The sequence below is a fragment of the Anabrus simplex genome, chromosome 1 (assembly GCF_040414725.1).
Source record: "Anabrus simplex isolate iqAnaSimp1 chromosome 1, ASM4041472v1, whole genome shotgun sequence".
In the NCBI taxonomy this organism is placed as follows: domain Eukaryota; kingdom Metazoa; phylum Arthropoda; class Insecta; order Orthoptera; family Tettigoniidae; genus Anabrus; species Anabrus simplex.
Genome location: NC_090265.1, coordinates 645566587 through 645588880, shown reverse-complemented (window position 1 = coordinate 645588880; position 22294 = coordinate 645566587). Strand labels below are relative to the sequence as shown.

General features: G+C 38.7%; 1 protein-coding gene across 1 annotated transcript in view; it reads left to right on the top strand.

Annotated features, from left to right (window-relative positions):
- LOC136885041 (uncharacterized) overlaps nt 1–21895 on the top strand; it is a 186523-nt gene extending 164628 nt beyond the window's left edge. The window contains exons 11-12 of the mRNA XM_068229766.1: nt 2718–2882; nt 16543–21895. Of these exons, the coding sequence (XP_068085867.1) occupies nt 2718–2882; nt 16543–20111 (3734 nt within the window). The 3' untranslated portion in view covers nt 20112–21895. The remainder of the gene's footprint in view (nt 1–2717; nt 2883–16542) is intronic.
- The last annotated feature ends 399 nt before the right edge of the window (nt 21896–22294 follow it).

Genomic DNA, 22294 nt, shown 5'->3' with positions numbered 1-22294 from the left:
AAAATTTAAGCCTCTCAAAGGCCACACCAAACTCTACCTTCAAGCTGTCCTCTAAGGACGTATTCACAGGGGTAAAATACCCAACCTACAGAGGTCTATTACATGAAAAGAAGGTTGATTACATGACCTCTAAAATAACAATTTGAGAGGAGGCGATCTTGCACTCCTAATACACTTTGTTTTTTTTAAAACCTAATCTGGCTCTGGGCCGCTAACGCAAGGGCTAATCCCATACTACAGAGGTGACTTAGAGAAGAACACTTTACATTACATAAACGAAGAATAGTTTGAGAAAATAAGTTCACCTCAAAACAAATGTGAGTGGGAGCTCGAGAGGGTTAGCACTCTCTATCCCAATATGTAGCCTTACAAGAAAAAGATGAAAAGAGTAATTACATTTAGGAAAAGGTTACATGATGGAAATGCTTCGAACCCGCCGCGAGTGTTAAACTGCCGACCTAGCAAGAAAAGAAGTTATTAAAAGGCCATTACCTGGTGTTGAACGGCTGAAGAAGAAAGAGGCGCTTCCCGCCTCCTGCTATGTACTTAATACACTGAAAGATGGAACAGAAGTGGCCCGGAGACCCCAAAATCAGCAGTTTATATCCTCTCGCGGAAGATTCTAGGCGTTAGGGGAAATAAAACACCCTCCCTCAAAGTTTTTATTGGCTAGGGAAACGAAACCCCTACATAGAGGAAGAAGAAACACATTATTGGTGGAAAATTAATTAAAGAAATTCGGGATTGGCTAGATCCAAAATAAGGGGAAAAAGAGGGGTATACAGCCAACTTAAACCATGACAGAAAGAAATTTAACAAAGAACAAACTCTTGAAATAAAAATTTCTCCAACAAAATAGTTCTTTGATTTCGCACTAGGTTGCACTATTGTAATTCTTCAGTAGTGTCCTCTAGAAGAGAAAGTTCACACTTCTTACTTCAAGCGAAACAAAAACACATCAAAAATGACACAGTTCACAAACTCAAAAATTTCCAGGTAGTGACATCTTCTGAGAAATTAGTAGATTAATAGTGTAGATAAAGTTCAGACTTCCTCCAGAAGAGGAGTTTCAACTGGCGCAACTTTTAAATAAACAGAGTAGAGGTGTACCGCCCGGTACAATAATAATAATAATAATAATAATTGGTACTTTGCTTTATATTCATAACTGCCCTCTACCTGCAGAAATATTGTCATGAGGGGATCAGGAGTTTGTTTTTACCTTCCGAATGACGAGACTACAATATTTACAACATTCCTGAAAACATTGTATTTTGCAGTCCCACTCACAGGTGGTTTTTTCTGCTTTTTGAACTGTGAGAAACTGCCATTGACAGTCGTTGCATGAGAGCGGAATCGTATACTTATGTTGTAAGCCCCATGTGCCTCACACAAGTTGCATTATGAAATAAAAATAAACCTTGCTTCTCTTGCCTTGGTGTTTGTCAGTAATCTGTAGGTTTTGCATGGTCAATAAAGGAATAAATAGGTATGGTACATAATCAAAGTACAGCTATGTGAAAGGAAATGATTTTTGATGTTTCACTATTTCAGAACGAAGTACTTGTCAGACAGACGCACGGCGTTAATAATAAGCTGGTTGTGGCGGAGATGGAGAACGGAGACGGGAAGGGGGAACAGGGGACGTGCTCACGTGCGGAAGGATACTTTTCCTAAGCTCTTGAGTTGAATTTCAGTATAGCTTGGTTATGTACAGTCATATTCCGTGCAGGTAATTAATTGTCTGAGGTGGAATCAGCACTTGATTTGTCACCAAGATCGGAATCGCTGTCCATGAAGTCCGAAAGGTCACCACTTGATTTGTCAATCATTAATTATATGGCTGTTTATTTTTACTGTCATCATTTAATTGTCTTACTTGTATGATTGCCATTGTTGGTGTCTTTTTTTTTTCAATATGCTATATTTTAGAATTTCGTATTTTATACCCCTGCAGATATGTTCAGAACAAACAAAATGCATTTCTTGGTTCTTGTATTATATGTGTATGTGACCTCCAGTGTTCATTTTACTCCATTTACAAGTGTGTAGTAATAGGAATAATCAACCAACTTTTATTTTCCTGAATAAATTATTTTAATTAATTAATAAAGTGAGGAATACATTTCATAATGATCTCAAAATTACCCTGAATTTAGATGACAATGTTTTGCACTCCCTGAATAAGTTTTGCTTTCATATCTTTAAAAACACAGGTAAGGTAAGGGTTATTCTGCCCGAAGGCAGGTCCGAACCTCCGCAGAGGCGTTTCTGAGCCGGAGTTTATGTGCGGTAGGGTGGCCAGTTCCTTTCCGCTCCTCCATTCCCTTACCCCCCCACCAACAGCGCGTGGAAACCCATCCAACTCCTGACCACGCCCAATGTTGCTTAACTTCGGAGATCTCACGGGATCCGGTGTTTCAACACGGCTGTGGCCGTTGGCTTATTTTATCTGAAAGGCTACATTTTCCATTAAAACAGCCTGGCACTTTTAGATCTCTCCTTTGCATTTTCACCTGGCACTAAAAGGGTTAAACTGTGTCGGTGTGACGTAAAGCAACTTGTAGGGAAAAAATGTTAAACTGTACCCACCAGTAAAGTTTCTTCTTGTTAGCTCTTGTTACCTTATATTTTGGAGCAGCTTTGTATTTAAATGGCATTGATCACTGGGAAACACACCAGAAATTTAGTAAAACATTACTTTTTTGTGTGTACAGGTCAACTGATCACACCATCCAGTGATATCATAGCCCCTCAGAGTCAGACAGACAAGTCAGGAGAAACTCTACATTGGAAGGATGCGATAGCCAAGAAGAGAGTACGTAGAAGTTCAGAAGATACAGGAAGGGAGAGTTCAACCAGACCTGCAGATACTGAGGAAGGTGGGTTAAATGTTAATATTGAGGTATTTTATAGTAAAAAATCAAAAACTAAGTACATCATGGGACTGAAGCCCTGATGGGCTTTGGCCCACTAACCGACCACTGCTCAGCCCAAAGGCCTGCAGATTACGCAGATTATGCAACAAATCCTCTTTCATTGTTCTTGGCTTTCTAGACTAGGGCACTTATCTCACTGTCAGATTGCTCCATCGTTATGCTCACATAGGCTGAGTGGACCTCAAACCAGCCTTCAGATCCAGGCAAAAGTGCCTGACCTGGCTGGGAAGCAAACCCAGGGCATCAAAGTAAGAGGCAGGCTTGCTACCCGTCGACTACAAGGCTAGCAGTATGTTTCATAATCGCATGTGTGCGCATAAAGAGGAAAGTGAAGTGTTGATAACCATCTAGAAGAAATAAAAAGAAGATGGAAGGAGTATTTTGATAAACTGCTGAATTAAAATGAATTAAATGTATTTTTTGGATCCACTTTTTCAGTACAATAGTAGTTGTTGATGTGAATTATATCACATGTCGTTCACAAAAGAATGATGATGATGATGATGATGATGATGATGATGATGATGATGATGATGATGATGATGATGATGATGATGATGATGCTTGTTGTTTTAAGGGGCCTAACATCGGAGGTCATCACCCCTTAATGGAACGAGACGAATGACATGAGATATGAAGTTAAAATTTTAAAAAATTATCCACTGACTAGAGTTTAAAAAAATGGTGATGAAGAAAAATGAGGGTGAGATTAAAACATTCAGTGGATCTAATACGCAATGCCTTATTTTCTAATAAAATAAGAGAAAATACAGGAAAACGAAGGAATAAGGCATTGCCCGGTAGTATAGATATTAACACATAATTTACGTTAGACGTTAAAATAATACATTAAAATGCGCAACACAAACTAAAATGAAGTCAATGGGATAAAAGCGCAACTGACACAAAAAAACACTAGGACAAAGGACATCATCACACACGATAAAACAGACCGCTATCCCTCATAAAGCGGATGACGAGGTCTGCTGACTGCTCGTCATCTCGCAAGATAAGGGAGATTGTACTCGGAAGGTTAAGACTGCGGCGCAGATCGACCAGGTCCACACAGTCTGTAAGGATGTGTACCACGGTAAGATGATCGCCGCAGGTATACACCGGAGGGGGGTTCTCCTTTCAAAAGATGCGAATGAGTCAAGATACCGTGGCCGATCCGAAGACGACATAATACCACGGCTTCCCTCCGCGAAGCCCGAAGGGAAGTCCTCCATTCCTTCGTTGTTCCTTTAATCGCTCTAAGCTTATTGGGAAGTGGAATGGCCTGCCACACCATCTCCCAATGAGACATAACCTGATGTCTCAGCTGAGAGCGAATATCACTTGCTGGAACCTTGAAAGGCAACAGGGGCCTCCTTGGCAGCCTGATCTTCTAACTCATTTCCCTCTATGCCCAAGTGGCTTGGGAGCCAAAGAAACGTGATTCTGGTGCCAGCATCCGAACACCCAGCCAGCAGGTCCTGGATCTGCTGCACCAGAGGGTGCCGAGGGAAACAGGTATCAATAGACTGGAGCGAACTCAAGGAGTCAGTACACACAAGAAAGTGTTGGTGCTCATTGTACAGTGCGTACCGCAGAGCTCTACAGATAGCATAGAGCTCTGCTGTGTACACACTACAGGTTTCCGGGAGAGCAAAAAGGAACCTATCATTATCGACAACGAACACACAGCCCACCTTCGTATCTGTCCTTGAACCATCCGTGTAGACGACGACTGAACCTGGATAGCGGTCAACAACGGACCGGAAGAGCCTCCGATAAATCGAAGGGTCCGTGTTTTCCTTTGGGCCAGTGTGCAGATCCAGGATTATTTCAGGTTGTCTTACGACCCACGGAGGTATCCCACTTGGTTGTCTGACAAGGCAAGGAACCGAAGGTACGTCAAACAATTCGTAACTGCTATCCAAGCGTATCCCAACCGGCCGCGTCGCTCGAGGGCAAGCAGCGTACAGCAAACGGTTGCCATTGTTGAACACGCAAGGATAGCTTGGATGAAGTGGCATCCGTCGCAAATTTGCAGCATATGAAAAAAGCATTTGCTGGCGCCTCAGGTGTAAAGGCGGCACACCAGACTCAGCGAGTAGGCTGGCAATGGGGCTTGTACGAAAAGCTCCCATCGCCAACCTAACCCCGCCGTGGTGGATGCTGTTTAGCTTCAGAAGAATGCTTGATCTTGCTGAGCCATATGCTGCACTGCCGTAGTCTAGCCAAGATAAAATATGTGCCCTATAGAATCGTAAGACCGGGCGAGTTGGCCATGCGCGTAGAGGCGCGCGGCTGTGAGCTTGCATCCGGGAGATAGTAGGTTCGAATCCCACTATCGGCAGCCCTGAAGATGGTTTTCCGTGGTTTCCCATTTTCACACCAGGCAAATGCTGGGGCTGTACCTTAATTAAGGCCACGGCCGCTTCCTTCCAACTCCTAGGGCTTTCCTATCCCATCGTCGCCATAAGACCTATCTGTGTCGGTGCGACGTAAAGCCCCTAGCAAAAAAAAAAAATAGAATCGTAGGAGCACCGTGCGGTCAGACCCCCAAGAAGTGCTGCTAAGAAACTTCATGATATTAAGCTTCTTAGTGCATTGCGCTTTTAACTGCCGCACATCACAAAAGAATGGTACTAGTTTCGACACTAATTCTGTCTTATCATCAGCCAATGATGTGAAGGTGCAAATTACAAATACCCAAAATCAATACACATGACAAGAAATATACAATAGCCAATGAAGTTAAAAATAAGCTTAAAAGTATGATAAAAAAACTTATAAGTCTTTAAAATGTTTATATCTTGTGCCTTGTTAAAAGGGAAGCATAAAACATATCATCCATGTGAAGAATATATCATGTTTTGTAAAAGCTGTGGTATTCAATAGTGTCACTGAAGTCTAAAATCAGGCGGTTTCTTTAAGCAAGATTATCAGTCACGTTAACAACCTTGTTCTTCACTCAAGATTTAATAGAATTTTACGCCATGGTCAAAAGCACCATATTTACATTATAAGTTTTTGTACAATACTTTTAAGCTTATTTTTAACTTATCATTGGCTATTGTATATTTCTTGTCATGTGTTTTAATATTGATTTTGCGTATTTGTAATTTCCACCTTCGCATCATTGGCTGATGATGACAGAATTAGTGTTGAAACTGGTACCATTCTTTTGTGAACAGCATGTGATATAATTCAGATCAAAAACTATTATTGTATTGAAAAGGTGGATCCAAAAAATATATTTAATTCATTGAAATCCCAGTTCAATATGGAACATTATGAAATTCCTAACTTTCAAACTACTGAATGTGAGAAATTGTGCAGAGGAGACAGTAGTAATATGGTGTGATGACTCAACAGCCTGGCACTTTTAGACTTCAATTTTGCATTTTCACCTGGCACTAGGTTGAAACGGAAGTACATAAAATGAAAATGGGGAAGGCACCGGGGGTGGATGAAATCAGTGTGGAAATGATGAAGGCTGCTGGACCTGTTGGACTACAATGGGTGTTCAGATTGTTAAAGTGCATATGGAAGCAGAAACGTTTGCCAGAAGACTGGAGAAAGGGGATAATAATAATAATAATACCAGTCTTTAAAAAGGGGGTGGTTGACAGTGTGGGTTACTGTAGTCACGTCCTAGTTCGTGAACCATGGGCAACAGCTGAGTGGCCTAGTAAGTGGTCCCGAGAGTCGGGATACCAATTGCTATGGAATGGGAGTGGGCATCTCGGACATATTCTGAGGCATGGCCCTCCTTGTGCTCAGGTGGCTAGGACTATACAATCCATCAGTGGTCCCTAAACCGTTAGAGGAGAGATCCTCACTTGGACTATGTGTAAGTAGAGTAGCATCCTGCTTCACAGAATTTACCGAGCTCAGAATATTAAGCAAGCCTCGGACCTATGTGAGTAATGGAGTCCCACTCCCATTCGGACCTATGGGAGTAACGGAGTCCCACTCCCATTTGACAGGCAAGGGACTCATTGGAAACAACTTGGCGAACAAAATGGAATTTGATGGGGAGCTATCGATATTAATGGGGCTCATGGAAGGAAGAGAGTAGAACTAACTGAGAATCAAGAATACTATTCCATACAACATTGTTTCTGTTAGGCACATAAATGAGCGAATGATGTGGGTAGATTTGGCAGGTGGAGGAATTAGGACAAGAACTGTCTGAGTGTATTCACCATGTGGGGGTGCAGATGAGGATGAAGTTGACAAGTTTTATGAAGCATTGAGTGACATCATAGTCAGGGTCAACAGCAAGGATAGGACAGTGCTAATGGGCGATTTCAATGCGAGAGTTGGAAACAGAACTGAGGGATACAAAAGGGTGATTGGTAAATGTGGGGAAGATATGGAAGCTAATAGGAATGGGAAGCATTTGCTGGACTTCTGTGCTAGTATGGGTACATTCTTAAAGCATAAGGCTACCCACTGCTACACATGGGAAGGTAGGGGTACCATATCAATAATAGACTATATCTTAACCGAAATTCAAATTTAGGAAATCTGTTAGGAATGTACAGGTTTTCCAAAGATTTTTCGATGATACAGACCACTATCTGATCTGTAATGAACTAAGTATCTCTAGGCCTAGGATAGAGAAAGTGAAATCTTGCCATTGATGCTTTCACGGCCTGTACTTATAGGCATGATATAGGCTTCTGGGATTATGCCGTGTCAAGAAAATAAAGTGAAATTCTTTACGTTTTGCAGAGAACTTTGCTCTGCGTCATCAGAAAAAAATCTCGACTGGTCACGAGAAAGGCTTCTCAATGAATGAGGTTTGAATTTAGACATTATAATAGAAGTGGAAGTGGTACGTTCATTCGTCACCAGATGGCTCACTGGACGCATCTAAATTCAAACCTCATTCCTTGAGAAGCCTTTCTCGTGACCAGTCGAGATTTTCTTCTCATGACGAAGAGCAAAATTCTCTGCATAACATTTCACCTTATTTTCTTGATACAGCATAAGCTCAGAAGCCTATATAATGTCTAAAGTACAATCTGCCTGCAAACGAATAAGGGTAGAAAATCTCCAGGACGAGGAACTTAGAAGTACATGGATATGATTAGTAAGAAGTTCCGAACAGTGGACAGTAAGCAAGTTCAGGATATAGAAAGAGAATGGGTGGAATACAGAGATGCTGTATTAGAAACAGAAAGGGAATACCTAGGAACAACTGTATGTAAAGATGGGAAAAAGCGAACATCATGGTGGAATGATGAGGTGAGAGCAACTTGTAAACATAAAAAGAAGGCGTATCAGAAATGGCTCCAAACACAGGCTGATGTAGACAGGGAATATGTAGACGAAAGAGACAGGGTGAAACAAATAGTTGTTGAATCCAAAAAGTAGTCTTGGGAAGATTTTGTTAATAACCTGGGAAGGCTAGGTCAAGCAGCAGGAAAACCTTTCTGGACAGTAATAAAGAATCTTAGGAAGGGAGCGATAAAGGAAATGGATAGTATTTTGGGTGATTTAGATGAACTCATAGTAGATCCCAGGGAATCACTGGACAGGTGGAGAGAATATTTTGAAAATCTTCTCAGCGTAAAAGGAAATCTTCCTGGTGATATCGCGAACAACCCAGCTTATGGGAACAAGCAAAATGATGTTAGTGAAATTACGCTTGAGAAAGTGGAAAGGATATTAAATAAACTCTACTGTTGTAAAGCAGCAGGAATAGATGAAATTACACCTGAAATGGTGACGTATAATGGGATGGCAGGGATGAAATAGCTTCATAGAGTAATAAGATTAGCATGGAGTGTTGATAAGGTACCTTCAGATTGGACAAAAGCAGTAATTGCACCTATCTATAAGCAAGGGAACAGGAAGGATTGTAACAACTATTGAGGAACCAGTATCTCACTAATTAGTATACCAGGCAAAGTATTCACTGGCATTTTGGAAGGGAGGGTGCGATCAGTCGTTGAGAGAAAGTTGGATAAATCCAGTGTGGTTTCAACCACAGAGGGGCTGTCAGGATCTGATTTTCAGTATGTGCCAGGTAACTGAAAAATGCTAAGAGAGGAATAGATAGTTATGTTTATGTTTCGTAGATCTAGAGAAAGCATGTGACAGGGTACCGAGGGAAAAGATGTTCACCCTACTGGGGGACTATGGGATTAAGGGTAGATTATTAAAATGAATTAAAGGCATTTATGTTGACAATTGGGCTGCTGTGAGAATTGATGCTAGAATGAGTTCTTGGTTCAGGGTACTTACATGGGTTAGACAAGGCTGTAATCGTTCACCTTTATTGTTCGTAGTTTACATGGATCATCTGCTGAAAGGTATAAAGTGGCAGGGAGGGATTCAGGTAGATGGAAATGTAGTAAGCAGTCTGGCCTATGCTGACGACTTCGTCTTAATGGCAGATTGTGCCGAAAGCCTAGAGGCTAATGTCTTGGAACTTGAAAATAGGTGCAATGAGTATGGTATGAAAATTAGCCCTTCAAAGACTAAATTGATGTCAGTAGGTAAGAAATCCAACAGAATTGAATGTCAGGTTGGAGATACAAAGCTGGAACAGATAGATAATTTCAAGTATTTAGGATGTGTGTTTTCTCAAGATGGTAGTATAGTAAGTGAGAGTGATTCAAGGTGTAGTAAAGCTAATGCAATGAGCTCGCAGTTGTGATCAACAGTATTCTGTAAGGAGGAGGTCAGCTCCCGGACAAAACTATCTTTACTACGGTCTATTTTCGGATCAACTTTGCTTTATGGGAGTGAAAGCTAGGTGGATTCAGAATATCTTAATTGTAAGTTAGAAGTAACAAGCATGAAAGTAGCGAGAATGATTACTGGTACAAACAGGTGGGAACGATGGCAGGAGGGTACTCAGAATGAGGATATAAAGAGTAAGTTAGGAATGAACTCGATGGATGAAGCTGTACACATAAACCGGCTTCCTTGGCGGGGTTATGTGAGGCAAATGGAGGAGGATAGGTTACCTAGGAGAATAATGGACTCTGTTGTGGGGGGTAAGAGAAGTAGAGGGAGACCAAGACGACGATGGTTAGACTCAGTTTCTAATAATTTGAAGATAAGGTGTATAGAATAAGCCACAGAGCTAGTTACAAACAGAGGATTGTGGCAACGTTTAGTAAATTCACAGAGGCTTGCAGACTGAATGCTGAAAGGCATAACAGTCTATAATGATGATGTATGTATGTTTAAAAAGGGGGTCAAAAAGTGTGTGATAACTATAAAGGAATCACACTCATCACAAGTGGCAAAAATAATAATGTTATTTGCTTTACATCCTACTAACTATTTTTAGGGTTTTCAGTGATGCCAAGGTGCCTAAATTTTGTCCCACAGGAGTTCTTTTATATGCCAGTAAATCTACCGACATGAGGCTGACGTATTTGAGCACCTTCAAATACCACCGGACTGAGCCAGGATCAAACCGGTCAAGTTGGGGTCAGAAGGCCAGCGCCTAACTGTCTGAGCCACTCAGCCTGGCTGTGGCAAAAATACTGGAAAGAATATTAGAGAGAAGAATGAGAACAAAGGTAGGAGAAGAGTTGCAAGAGGAACAGTATGGCTTTAGAAATAGAAGATCTACTGTGGACCCAATCTTCAGCATGAGGCAATTAATGGAAAAGAATTGGGAATATGGAAAGGAACTGACCATGGCATTCATAGATCTAACAAAGACATATGATAGTGTACCCAGGGAGAAGGTTTGAGAAATGATGGTTAAAAAGAGATTGGGTACACAAACTGTAGAAATGGTGCGAGCAATGTACAAAAACTGTGTTAGCAGCATACAGACTCCATTTGGAAAGACAAAATGGTTTATAAATGAAATTAGACTACGACAGGAGTGTGCTGTTGCCTCTTTTGTTTCTAATGGTTATGAACAAAATTGTACAGGAGATAAAGGAAGCATATGGGAATAGGGAGATGAAATTATTATTTACAGACTATATTGTGGTCTGGGAAATAAAGAGCAAAGAAGTACAAGAGGAACTTGATATACTGAACCAGAAAATTGCATATGGAAGCAGAGACATGTGCCAGATGGTTGGAGAAAGGGAATAATATTACCACAAAAATCAGTGCAGAGAAAAACAAGACCACGGTGATATCAAGAGGAGAAACACAAGGGAAAGGCATTGTGAAAATTGGTGGTCAAAGCCTTAAAATTCTTCACATTTTCAAATACCTAGGAAGTGAATTAATGCAGAATACAAGGCTAGACATGGAGATTAACAAGAGTGTGCAACTGGGCAATGAATTCTACCAGAGTGTAAGAAACCTTGTCTGGAATAAGGAAGTAACAAGGAAGTATAAACAGATAATGTACAATGTACAATGTATCCATACTGACCTATGTGGCTGAGACCAGGACAATGATAAGTAGGGAGGAGAGTAGAATTCAAACCAGTGAAATGAAATATGTATGGTAGGAAAGACAAGGAAAGACAAGGAAAGACAGACTGAGAAACTAAGATGTGAGGAGGTTGGAATGGAAAACCTAACTGAGAGAACTGATAGCAATACACTAAGATGGTTTGGACATGTAAAGATGGAGAAAACAAGAATGCCAAAACAGATGACAGAGAAGAAGTTTGAGGGGAAAAGATTGAGAAGGAGACCTACAACAAGGTGGATTGATTCAATAAAGAGGAGAGCGAGAAGAGGAAACCAGGACTGGGACAAAATTATAGAAGAGGAATGGTGGAAAGAGAGAGGAAGGTGGAGAAGTGCCTTAAATGCACCAAACTGGCAGGAGCTGGATAAGGAGAAAGGAGTAGGAAGATGACGAATGACAATGATATATATGCATAAGCTCTCTGCCTATTATTTAGTAAAAATTGTAAGATTCAGTGGTAATCGTATAACTAATATGGCTTTGGTTGATAACTTTGATGAAAGACAAATTATGTACAAAACCTTCCAGTCTAATATCTTGGAGCTTGCATAAAAATTCAAAGTGTACAACAGTGGCGGCTCGTGACAAAATTTTTAGGAGGTTCACAACATTTTTGTTCATGTCTCAAATCAGCAAAAGAGTAACATAGGTACATAAATCATTTCACTAACAGTTCCTTGTACGGTTCCTTCTTCACAAACACTTTGGTAGAACCCCTGTAACCGAGGATAAATTTTATACGAGACTAATTTGTTAGTGTAGAACAAAAGTAAAATTCACAATAACTTTACTACACTGAGATTATTGAAGGATGAGAGCACTATTCTTGGTTTTTAAACAGCACGAATTTCACCTGGGTGTTAGTGTAGAACCAAACCAAACCTCATGGCCCACCAAGCAACTGCTGCTCAGCCCGGTGGTCTGCAGATTACGAGGTGTCGTGTGGTTAGCACGACGAATCCTCTCGGCCGTTATTCTTGGCTTTTTTGACCGCCATCTCACCGTCAGATAGCTCCTCAATTGTAATCACGTAGACTGAGTGGACCTCGAACCAGGCCTCAGATCCAGGTTAAAATCCCTGACCTGGCCGGGAATCGAACCCAGGGCCTCCGGGTAAGAGGCAGGCATATTACCCCTACACCGCGGGCCGGCTGTCTTAGTGTAGAACAATAGTAAAATTCATAATAGCTTTACTGCACTGCGAACACTGAAGGATGCGAGCACTATTCCTGGTTTTTAAACAGCACGAAGTTTACCTGGGTATGACGAGAAGCATAGAAGGAATGTGTACCGCATTTACCGGTAATTTTTTTAAAATAATTATTTCTGAATTGACCCCATTAGTCTCCACATTATCTCGGTTAGTTAGGGTTCTACTGTATCACATGGTAATTATTCTCATTTTGCAAATTATAGCCACTAGTCTAAACAACTTAGCATGCAGTACAACCAACAGTACTAGATCGTGCTTATTTAAATGATAGGATTTAGATTAGCAACTCACGTAAATGCTGATTATTTGTACAGGAAAGCAATCCTTCTGTCTTTCAATCGTGCAAATTTCTCAATTACTTTACGATTGAAGTCACTGATGTTGTTGACAAATCTCTTCTCAATAGCAAGCATAGCCAGCGCTGACAGTCGTTCTCCAGTCATGGTGTTCCTCAGAAACGTTTTAATTCGTATTCAAAGTAGAAAAACACCTCTCAGGCTCCGCTGTCGTAATTTGGGTTGTGACAACAATTCGGAGTAATTCACATACTTGTGGAAATGTGTCCCTATCTAGTTTATCGTCAAGCAGAAACTGCAACATGGAAATGGCCCCATCATCTTTCTGAAAGCCATTTCTCATATACAATACTTCTAGTTCAGTCTTCAGCTGTGTCTTATTTAGGCAGGGATACATATGCGCCATTGTATTCAGTTCTCTTTCTGGAAAAGAGTCTGAATAGACACCAAAATGCCTATTCAGAATTAGGGTACTAGCGAAATCTGCCGGTAATGTAATGCAATAGTAGCTCCTGGGAGGCTGTGGCTAACCATAATAGGGGAGGTGGCGGACCCTTGTGGTCAACTGTAATACTGCCACTGGGTTGAGGGTGGCTCTAGACGACAAGGCACGTACCTTACCGTGCTCCTCGCTAATGGGAATATCAGTGCAGAAAACCGTGACGTCATCTGCTTTGCGCATGCGTATAGTCTTCAGCACAATAGCGCATTATCCAGTGTGCTCGCTGCACTGTTAGTCAAAACGAACAACTGTCGGTGTAACGGAGCTTCGATATAAGTCGATTGTCGAATGCTTTCGATCGATTGTCGAAATCAGGTCAAAAGAAAAGAATGAATGCGTAAATATGTAATAAAACTGGGTGTTCACGTGCTCCTGTGCTCCTGAGAGCCCACCGCCACTGGTGTACAATAAGGTGAAGAAAGTATTCAAAGTTATAAAGCAGTTGAATAGAAATGTAAGAAGAATACATGTCTGGAAAGTGGTTGTGTGCTGTGTATTCGTCCAAATGATATTCTCTTCAATAATGATCTCCAAACAAATTACTAATATTTAGATCACACAAATGTTGGTTTAACTTCTGATAGTGCAAATTCTTGTGAACATTTCTAGTATTAAAAGTGCAGGAGTTGCTGCAATAATTTCATGAGAGCAATTAATGTGGAGATGCTGTGATGTTTTTCTTTTGAGGGTGTTACAATTAGCTACTTTGACTAGCTGCATGCGATTTCATTTGTGTAAATAAATATCACACAAGATATGTCCATTTCTTGATTGTAAAATCACTTTATTGTTTACCGAGTCTATTCCTTAAAACACATGATTCCCACTCAGTTCACTTGATGACTACACACAACGATACACAACACTGCAACACTATTAAGAGAAATGTACTGAAGCAAGTTGCTGTCAATTCTGACTAGTACAGATATCAACAAGTCCTCATACTGAGTATTCACTACACCATCACAAGACAAAGCTAATCAACTATACTCCACCAACTCACTAGTCTCTTGGCCTGTCGGCTTGATATATATACCATTTGACAAACAGGCTAGAAATCTCCAACTTCTAGAAATGTTGCTGCACAGGCTGAATGGAACGCACCCAAACAATTTATCAATTGGGCGGTCGATTCAAAGATATAAAGCAGTTGGACAGAAGTGTAAGAAGAATACATGTCTGGAAAGTGGTATAGATTGAGTGTGAATGTCCGATTACAATATACATATCCACAGTGAGACATCTACAATATTCCTAAAGCTTCAACACGTATTTGGATAATAAAACATCACAGTAAGTTTCCGGAAACCTCCATATGTATCAGAATGATAGTGGATTCTATCGAATATACAAATTAATTATACAGAGTTTTCTACAGTTTTTGACAACAGATTTTGAGGTTATATGAATTGACAATATATATTTGTAGGGAAATCATGTTAGTCATACTTAACATTTAATAAAAGATAATTAAAATGTATTAAACGTAATAATTGATTGTTTTACAAGAGTTAGGTTAGGTGTAGGATGGTGTACATGCAACATACAGTATATTGCCCTGTAATTACACCCCAGCAGACTAGGGATGGGGAACAAGAACGCATGTCTTGAGAAGCATAAAAACTTTTCGATGTCTCGCAGATGAGACATGTCTCACGAGTCTCCTGATAAGACTAAGCAAGTTTCCTACGATCGCATGCTGTGATGTCCTGGTCAACAGCACGAGTCAGGTGGTGGTATGCTCTTCCATTCACAGCAAATAGCATACTGAGTGGGGAAGAAAGTTGGTTGGAGGTCGAAACTAGTCCCATTAAATGTTTATTTAATTAACACTGTTTAATTTGTATTGAAAAGTTGGATTTAACTCACTTATTTTAATTTGGTTTAACCGAGCTCGATAGCTGCAGTCGCTTAAGTGCGGCCAGTATCCAGTATTCGGGAGATAGTAGGTTCGAACCCCACTGTCGGCAGCCCTGAAAATGGTTTTCCGTGGTTTCCCATTTTCACACCAGGCAAATGCTGGGACTGTACCTTAATTAAGGCCACGGCTGCTTCCTTCCCACTCCTAGCCCTTCCCTGTCCCATCGTCGCCATAAGACCTATCTGTGTCGGTGCGATGTAAGGCAACTAGCAAAAAAAAAAAAAATTTGGTTTAATCAAGGTTCAATACAGACCCATAAAATGAAATTCATTTCTCTAGATTAACCCAGTCAACCCACCAGAATTTGTATTTCATTTGAATCTTAGCCTTTGATGTATGGTAAATGGGAAAGAGCTGTGCCCTTCTGCTCACAATTTATTGAATGTACTATTTTTAATGCACATTTATGGATATCAATAGAAAGTCGAGGAGGTGGAAATGTTTAATAGAAAATAAATGGCAATGTAATATTTATTCCCTGTGCATTATTTTGAAAACAAAAATGCATCCGTTATGATTTATCATTTGAAGACCCGTAAGATATTTCAGTCAAGCATCAGTCAGTATCTCTTCTACTCTATCTGTTCTTCTTCACTTTTTTTTTTTCATTTTTGCAAATATTTTTAATTTTACAGTTAAATCATTTTTATAAAAATAAAACAAGAGGAAGTATGGTGCAAAGGAATGTTTATTTAATTGCAAATAATATTAATTTTTTAAGAATTCCTAATTTGGGTTTTGTTCTAATTCATTTCCTTTCACAAATAAGCAGTTACATTAATATTAACAAAGGATCCAACAGTGCTCTAAACACAAGGAATTCTAAAAAGTGTTTTGCATGTGTTACAATAGATTAACAAAAAATGTGATCCTAAAACATCTTAAGTCCCAAGCTATGAGAGAGAAGCATGTACACTGAGAGCACCACTATTCACTTTGATTCAGAGGGGTTAGGATATTTTCAAGATTTTGGCTGCCGGCCTCCAGACTCTCGATCAAGAAGAATTCCGATCCATATAGCAGACCTTCTTATAGGCACGCTAAGCGTCCTGGAAGTTGCTCATATTTGGTCAAACGTGGTGTAATCTGCTATTTAAATTCTCTTTATTAGTGGATTCCAGTACTTTGCCATCTATTTTATTGTGATGCTTCTGAAATAAATAATACTCTTAGTTGTCAACGATACTCCTCAATGGTGTTGTAGGAAGTATCATTTTGAATGTCTCATGTCTTACATTAATAAAAGCGTGCATATTTTCTTTTCCAGTTGCAGACATTGCACCATCCATAATTGTCCCAGCCATTGTTGAGCCCGAGATAGAAGAAGAAGAAACAGCAAGCAGCAAATCTAATGCCAGCAGTGATGGTAGCAGTACCTCAACTGAACTTTGTGATGAACCTGATAGACTGAGTGACTTTGATTCAGAAGACCTTACTAGTATTAGTGATGCATCATCATATGCACCAGACATTGCTAGACTTTCAACTCTACCAGAAAGTAAATCTCCTGTGTCACCAGAATCAACTCTACATTTCGCACCATCATCTGATGAATCTACAAGTAGTGAATATAAGCCTACTAGCCGGAAAGATTTTGCAAGAAGTAGTTCTTTAGACAAATCTATGGATTTTATTACTGAAAAGAAAGAAGTAGCAATCTCTCAAAAAACTTCTGAAAATAATTTATTAGACACCTGTGTTTCTCCTTTAAGTGTAAATAAGCTTCATCCTTTGATATCATCAGACTTGCATGAATCAATAACAATCAAGACATGTAAACAAATCAGCCCTACAAAAGAACAAATCATTGTTAGTTCCAGTGTTGAAAGTTCAAAGGCAAATACAATCCAGATGTCAGCAAAAAGTGGAACTGAGAAGGAGAGCCATGAAACACAGTTACATTCAGGTAAAAGTGAGACAAGTTTTACAGATAGTGAATCAGCTGAAATTGTTCACAGATTACACAGTCGAAGTCCATCGAATGAAACAGCAGCTATCACGTCACAGCCATTGTATTCACAAGTGCCAAATGATAACTTGAACTCAGAACCCAAAAAGTATGAACAATTATTCACCAAAGAAAATAAAGTGGCACAGACAATAGAAGAAGAAAACCTAGCCCCTAGCAACATTTCTATTGACAATATTGTTGGAGGTATATTGGAAACTGAACTAACCAATGTGTTCAGTGGTATGAAAGATAATAAAGAATCATCACCAACTGACGATTACATTATTCCAGAAGGGACTGTGAAGGATAAAGAGTTAAGTGAGAAATCTCCTGATAGATCTCTTTCTTCAGTTCACATGGAAAAGTCTTTAGAGAACAAAACTGATGAAAGTCAAGGACCTAAAAACATAGAGCTTAACCTTAGAAATGAAGAAATACTAAAATCTCCTGATGAGGTAAACAATACAGAAAAGCAAGGTGATCTGGGTGATCATAAGGACAGAAGTATTGATGATGTAGATATGTCAGTTCTCTTAGAGATTAATCACAGGCTACACTGCCAAGAGAAGGATCTTCAACTTTCTCTGGAAGCTTTAACAGCTGAACTGAAAGACTCTCCAGATAAAGGGAACAACAGAAGTGAAAAGGAAATTATTGACTATGCAAAAATGTCAGAGCTGTTGGAAATAGATCAGAAAATGAATCTGGGACGTAGGAATAGTGAGCGAGCTCTAAAAATTATTCAAGAAAATTCTGAAATACTGCAAAGAATCCTTCAGTGCCAAGCAAGACGTCCAAGCAAATTGTCTGAGGAAGGATCCAATGGTGTAAATGTTCATTCAGAAGACGATTCAACTGATGCTAATTCATCAGTCCCAACAACCTCTAGCTTAGAAAATGTAAATATTGTACCTTCATCACCCAGTAGATTAAATCTTGATGATGAAAAGCCTGTCCAAAAAATTAGTGATGAAGAGAGAGAGTACCTGTTGACTGATGACTCTGGGAGTAAATTAGAGAAATTAGAAATTACTGATTCTGATTTTTTTAAGGACATTAAGAAACAAATTTCTCCAGACTATCAAGATATGTCTAATTATCTTGAAGATCGTAAGGAACCAACAAGGTATAGTAAAGTATTTTCAGCTGATTCCAAAGATCCCCCATTTCACCATTCAGCAGAAGAAAGTACTGCCCTTATGACTGAAAGAAAGTATGTCACAGAGAGAAGTTCTGTGGATCATCCAAAACCTGTTGAAGATACTTTAGGTAGTTTGAATAAATTTAAAGCTACACTTAGACCACTGCTATTATCACCAGATATGGATCATGTAAGTGCCAAAACAATACCACATGATCCAAAGGTAAGTGACACTGGAGTCAAACTTGATGATCTATCTCCACTTCATCTTCAGACAACTCAGAATATTTCTGAAGACTTACATAAAAATCATTCAATTTTTTCTTCCACCAGGAGTGATGAACCACTGAGTACAAGATATAGTTATGATTCTAAAAGTGATAAAATGTCATTGTATGACCAATATGATTTTCACTTGTTCTCACAAAAAGGTTCCCTACATACTTCATCTGATCAAGCAAAAACATTGACCAAATCACTTTATTCATTTGAAGAAGATATGAAACCAACTACCAAATTCTCTAATGTAACAGATAATTATGAAAAATATAACATTAGAACAGGCGACAGTTCTGGAACATCATTTCACTTTCAAAGTCATATTACGGAGAAAAGCAGCCATTCTATGGAATTTACTTCAACAAAATACTCAGCTAAATCTAGTTCACCTTTAAGTAGTAGAAACAGTTTTTTAGACTCACTCTCTTTTACAGACAGACTTAGTGCCTATGAAAGTTCAAAAGAAACAAAAAAGCAATCATATTCCATAACGCCACCCCACTCAGAAATCTCACGACTTGATTCTCCACCATTAAATATAGACACACTAGCAAAAGAAACAATTGATTATTTTCATTTAGATTCAAGTTCAATCCTCTCTTCTCCTACTAAACCTGGAAGTACAGCTTGGACAGATTCCCCAAGACATACACACATTTCATCACCAAGCAGCAGAAGAAGAGAGTCAGATGAACTATTTCGACGGCGTCCATCCTCATCTTCACCTAAACGAAGAACCTCAGAAGATTTTCAGTTTGATCTCCGTCCTTTTCTAACTTCTTCTGTATCAGACTCAAGAACAGATTTGGTGCATACAAAACTAGCAAGAGAAAGTCGTCCATCTTCTCCAATAGTTAGTGAATGTTTTCCAGAAATGTTAAATCGATCGTCATCATCTAGTTCTCTCCACGGTTTTCATTCCAAAAGTAAAAAGGATCTCTCTTCTCCACCCCCATCCCCATTCCAGAGATACACACCTCCTTTAAGAAGAAGCATGAGTCGAGAACGACCAGTGTCTCTCCATTTTGATAGTGATATTTCATTTGATCTAACTAAAGAATCAGTAAGTCATGGTAGAACAAGCTCACCTCTGTATAAGTCATTTAGTATGTTATCTGTTAACGAAACAGTTTCTCCCTTTGAAACATCATATGAAAAGCTGGATAAGAGTCACTCTCGGAGGAGGACATCAACAGATTATTCCCACTCGTTACCCCGTACCAAAGGGAAATTATCTAGGATCACCTCGCCAACTTATTCACCCACAAAGAGTAAAGAATTTAATTTTTCCTTGCCACCCCTCAAGACACCTACCCACAACAGTCCCATAAAGTCACCAATGAAGTTTAATCCTTTTCCTCCAAGACCTTCTATGCAGAAGCCAAAGGAATTGGGTGTTAAATTAGGCCTTTATCCAGTAACAGGAGAGGGAGTAAGGGGGAAAGTATTAGAAAAGAGTACATAACTATATTTTGATAAAAGCTTGTATATTTTATTATGTACAGAATTAAATGGTATCCACGGAACTGACAGTAGTATATTAGTTTATTAGGTAAGTTACAATTCTTCTCTCTATAAGAGTTATATTAAATACACTGAGAATGTAACAGCGGATTTATAGGTTAAATAGCGATGTTTTTAATACCTTTTTTGGGAACAGTAATTACTGAAGCTTCATTCATTTTAAGAACGCCCTACTTGAACTAAAACTTTATAAGTTCAAGCCTAAACAAGATGTAGACAATAATATTCAAAATTAGAACATTAGACAGAGGTATAGTTAGGATCTGCATTAATTTAGAGATAACTCAACTGTATTACAGAATGATGCAGAGGAAGTATTTCACAACACACTTTAAAATGTGAGAAGAACTGAGTGGTTGCTCTTTCTCTTCTTTTCTGCAGCTGCTAACTTCTGGCCTTCAACTCTGGCCTCAGGATCTATCAATACTCTAAGGATCGCACAAATCCATAGAAAATATCTTACTCGTGGTGAGTTTCAACTTCTCTTAGAAAGTTGTAGCTAGATGGTTCTGTACTGCAGGATTCATGCTTACAAACAGATCCAAAAGCAACTGTACACTGTAATCAAACTTTACAGTATTAAGATAAAAACCTCAACCAACAGTATTTTACAACAGTCATTCTTTTTAAACTTTAATCTGTAAATTATAGCAAAATTATTCTCAGACAAGCATATTTATAATATTTAGATTTCTTGAGGAGTCAGAGCTTTCTACGCTTGACTTACTGACCTTTTAGACAAAATGTGTCATTCTAAGAGAAAAGGTTGGCTGTTCTGAATTAAAATAGAATATGTAACAATCTGCTAAACATAATGCTTAAGAAGCCTGAATGCAAAATCATACTGTCTATAATCCTACAATAATTGTACAATGAATAATAAACAGTACCAGTATATGAAAATTCAACTATCACATATTTTTGAAGTGCCATGGAAAAAAAGACAAAAAAGGAACAGATGACAGATATTCTTTCCACTCTTCAGATAGACATGGTTGTGCATTCATACCATTATATTGTCAATTTTCCTCTACTTCTAATATGAAAGTTTCTTGCTTATTGAAAATCACTCTAGTTCAAGAAATATCAAATCAAATTATCCATATATATCTTCCAAGATACTATCATATTTATCATTATGTATAATATACTAATGGAAAAAATATTTTAAATAATATTTTAATAACATACTGAGCAAAAAACATTTGCACTGAATATTGTAAGGCAAACAGATACCCCCACTTTTCAAAGGACCTAAAACAATGTGTTTATTAATCAAAGTTGTGAGGTTATTGTGTATGCAAATATTTAATGTTAATATCCACAATTATTTACAAGTAAAAAGTATAACTATTTGCAAGTAAAAGAAGACCTCATTTGTAAACTCTATAAAGGCTACAAATTGAGTAAACTGTAACTAAATACAAGGAGCATTTCGGAAACTTTTATTGACCTATATTAGGAAAACTATAAATGCCACATTCCTTTTGTGCCTTGGGGTCTAATGACTCAGAGGTTCTTTAACTTAAAAGTCAGACAGAAGGTGGAGAGTGAGATGAGCTGTAAATGATTTGTTCTGTAGGAGTATTTTTCACATTGACTGCAATAAGACAAGAGTATAGACAGGAATATAGCTGTCTCCAATTGTTGTAAAATAACTTGTTAATGTTATATGAGTTGTTTTGTACAAGAATGAGTTAAATTCTAAAAGACCATAAACTATAACATTTGTTTTCATTATTCCCACAACAATTCCTCTTTACTCCACAGCTTTCTTGACTTATAAAGAGCATGTACATATAAAATTCCTATTACAATTTCAGCTGTAGTACCATGATTATGATTTCCAGCACCTTTTCTTAAACCCCAGAAGACCTCAGAGACAAAAGTCACTGACCTGTGAATAATAGTACCCAACATAATTAGTGATACTCCACTATCTTCAATTTTAAGTCCTAAACTAAAAATTAAAAGAAAAAACAGACTTTCAGCAAAACATTATTTTTATTAACCATCACTAACCCACTGCCCCTACAATGAGGAGTATAACCATTCTCAATTTTTTTTAAATTCAGTATTGAGACTATATATTTAACTGAATTGTGATTTTGTAAATTAATTTTA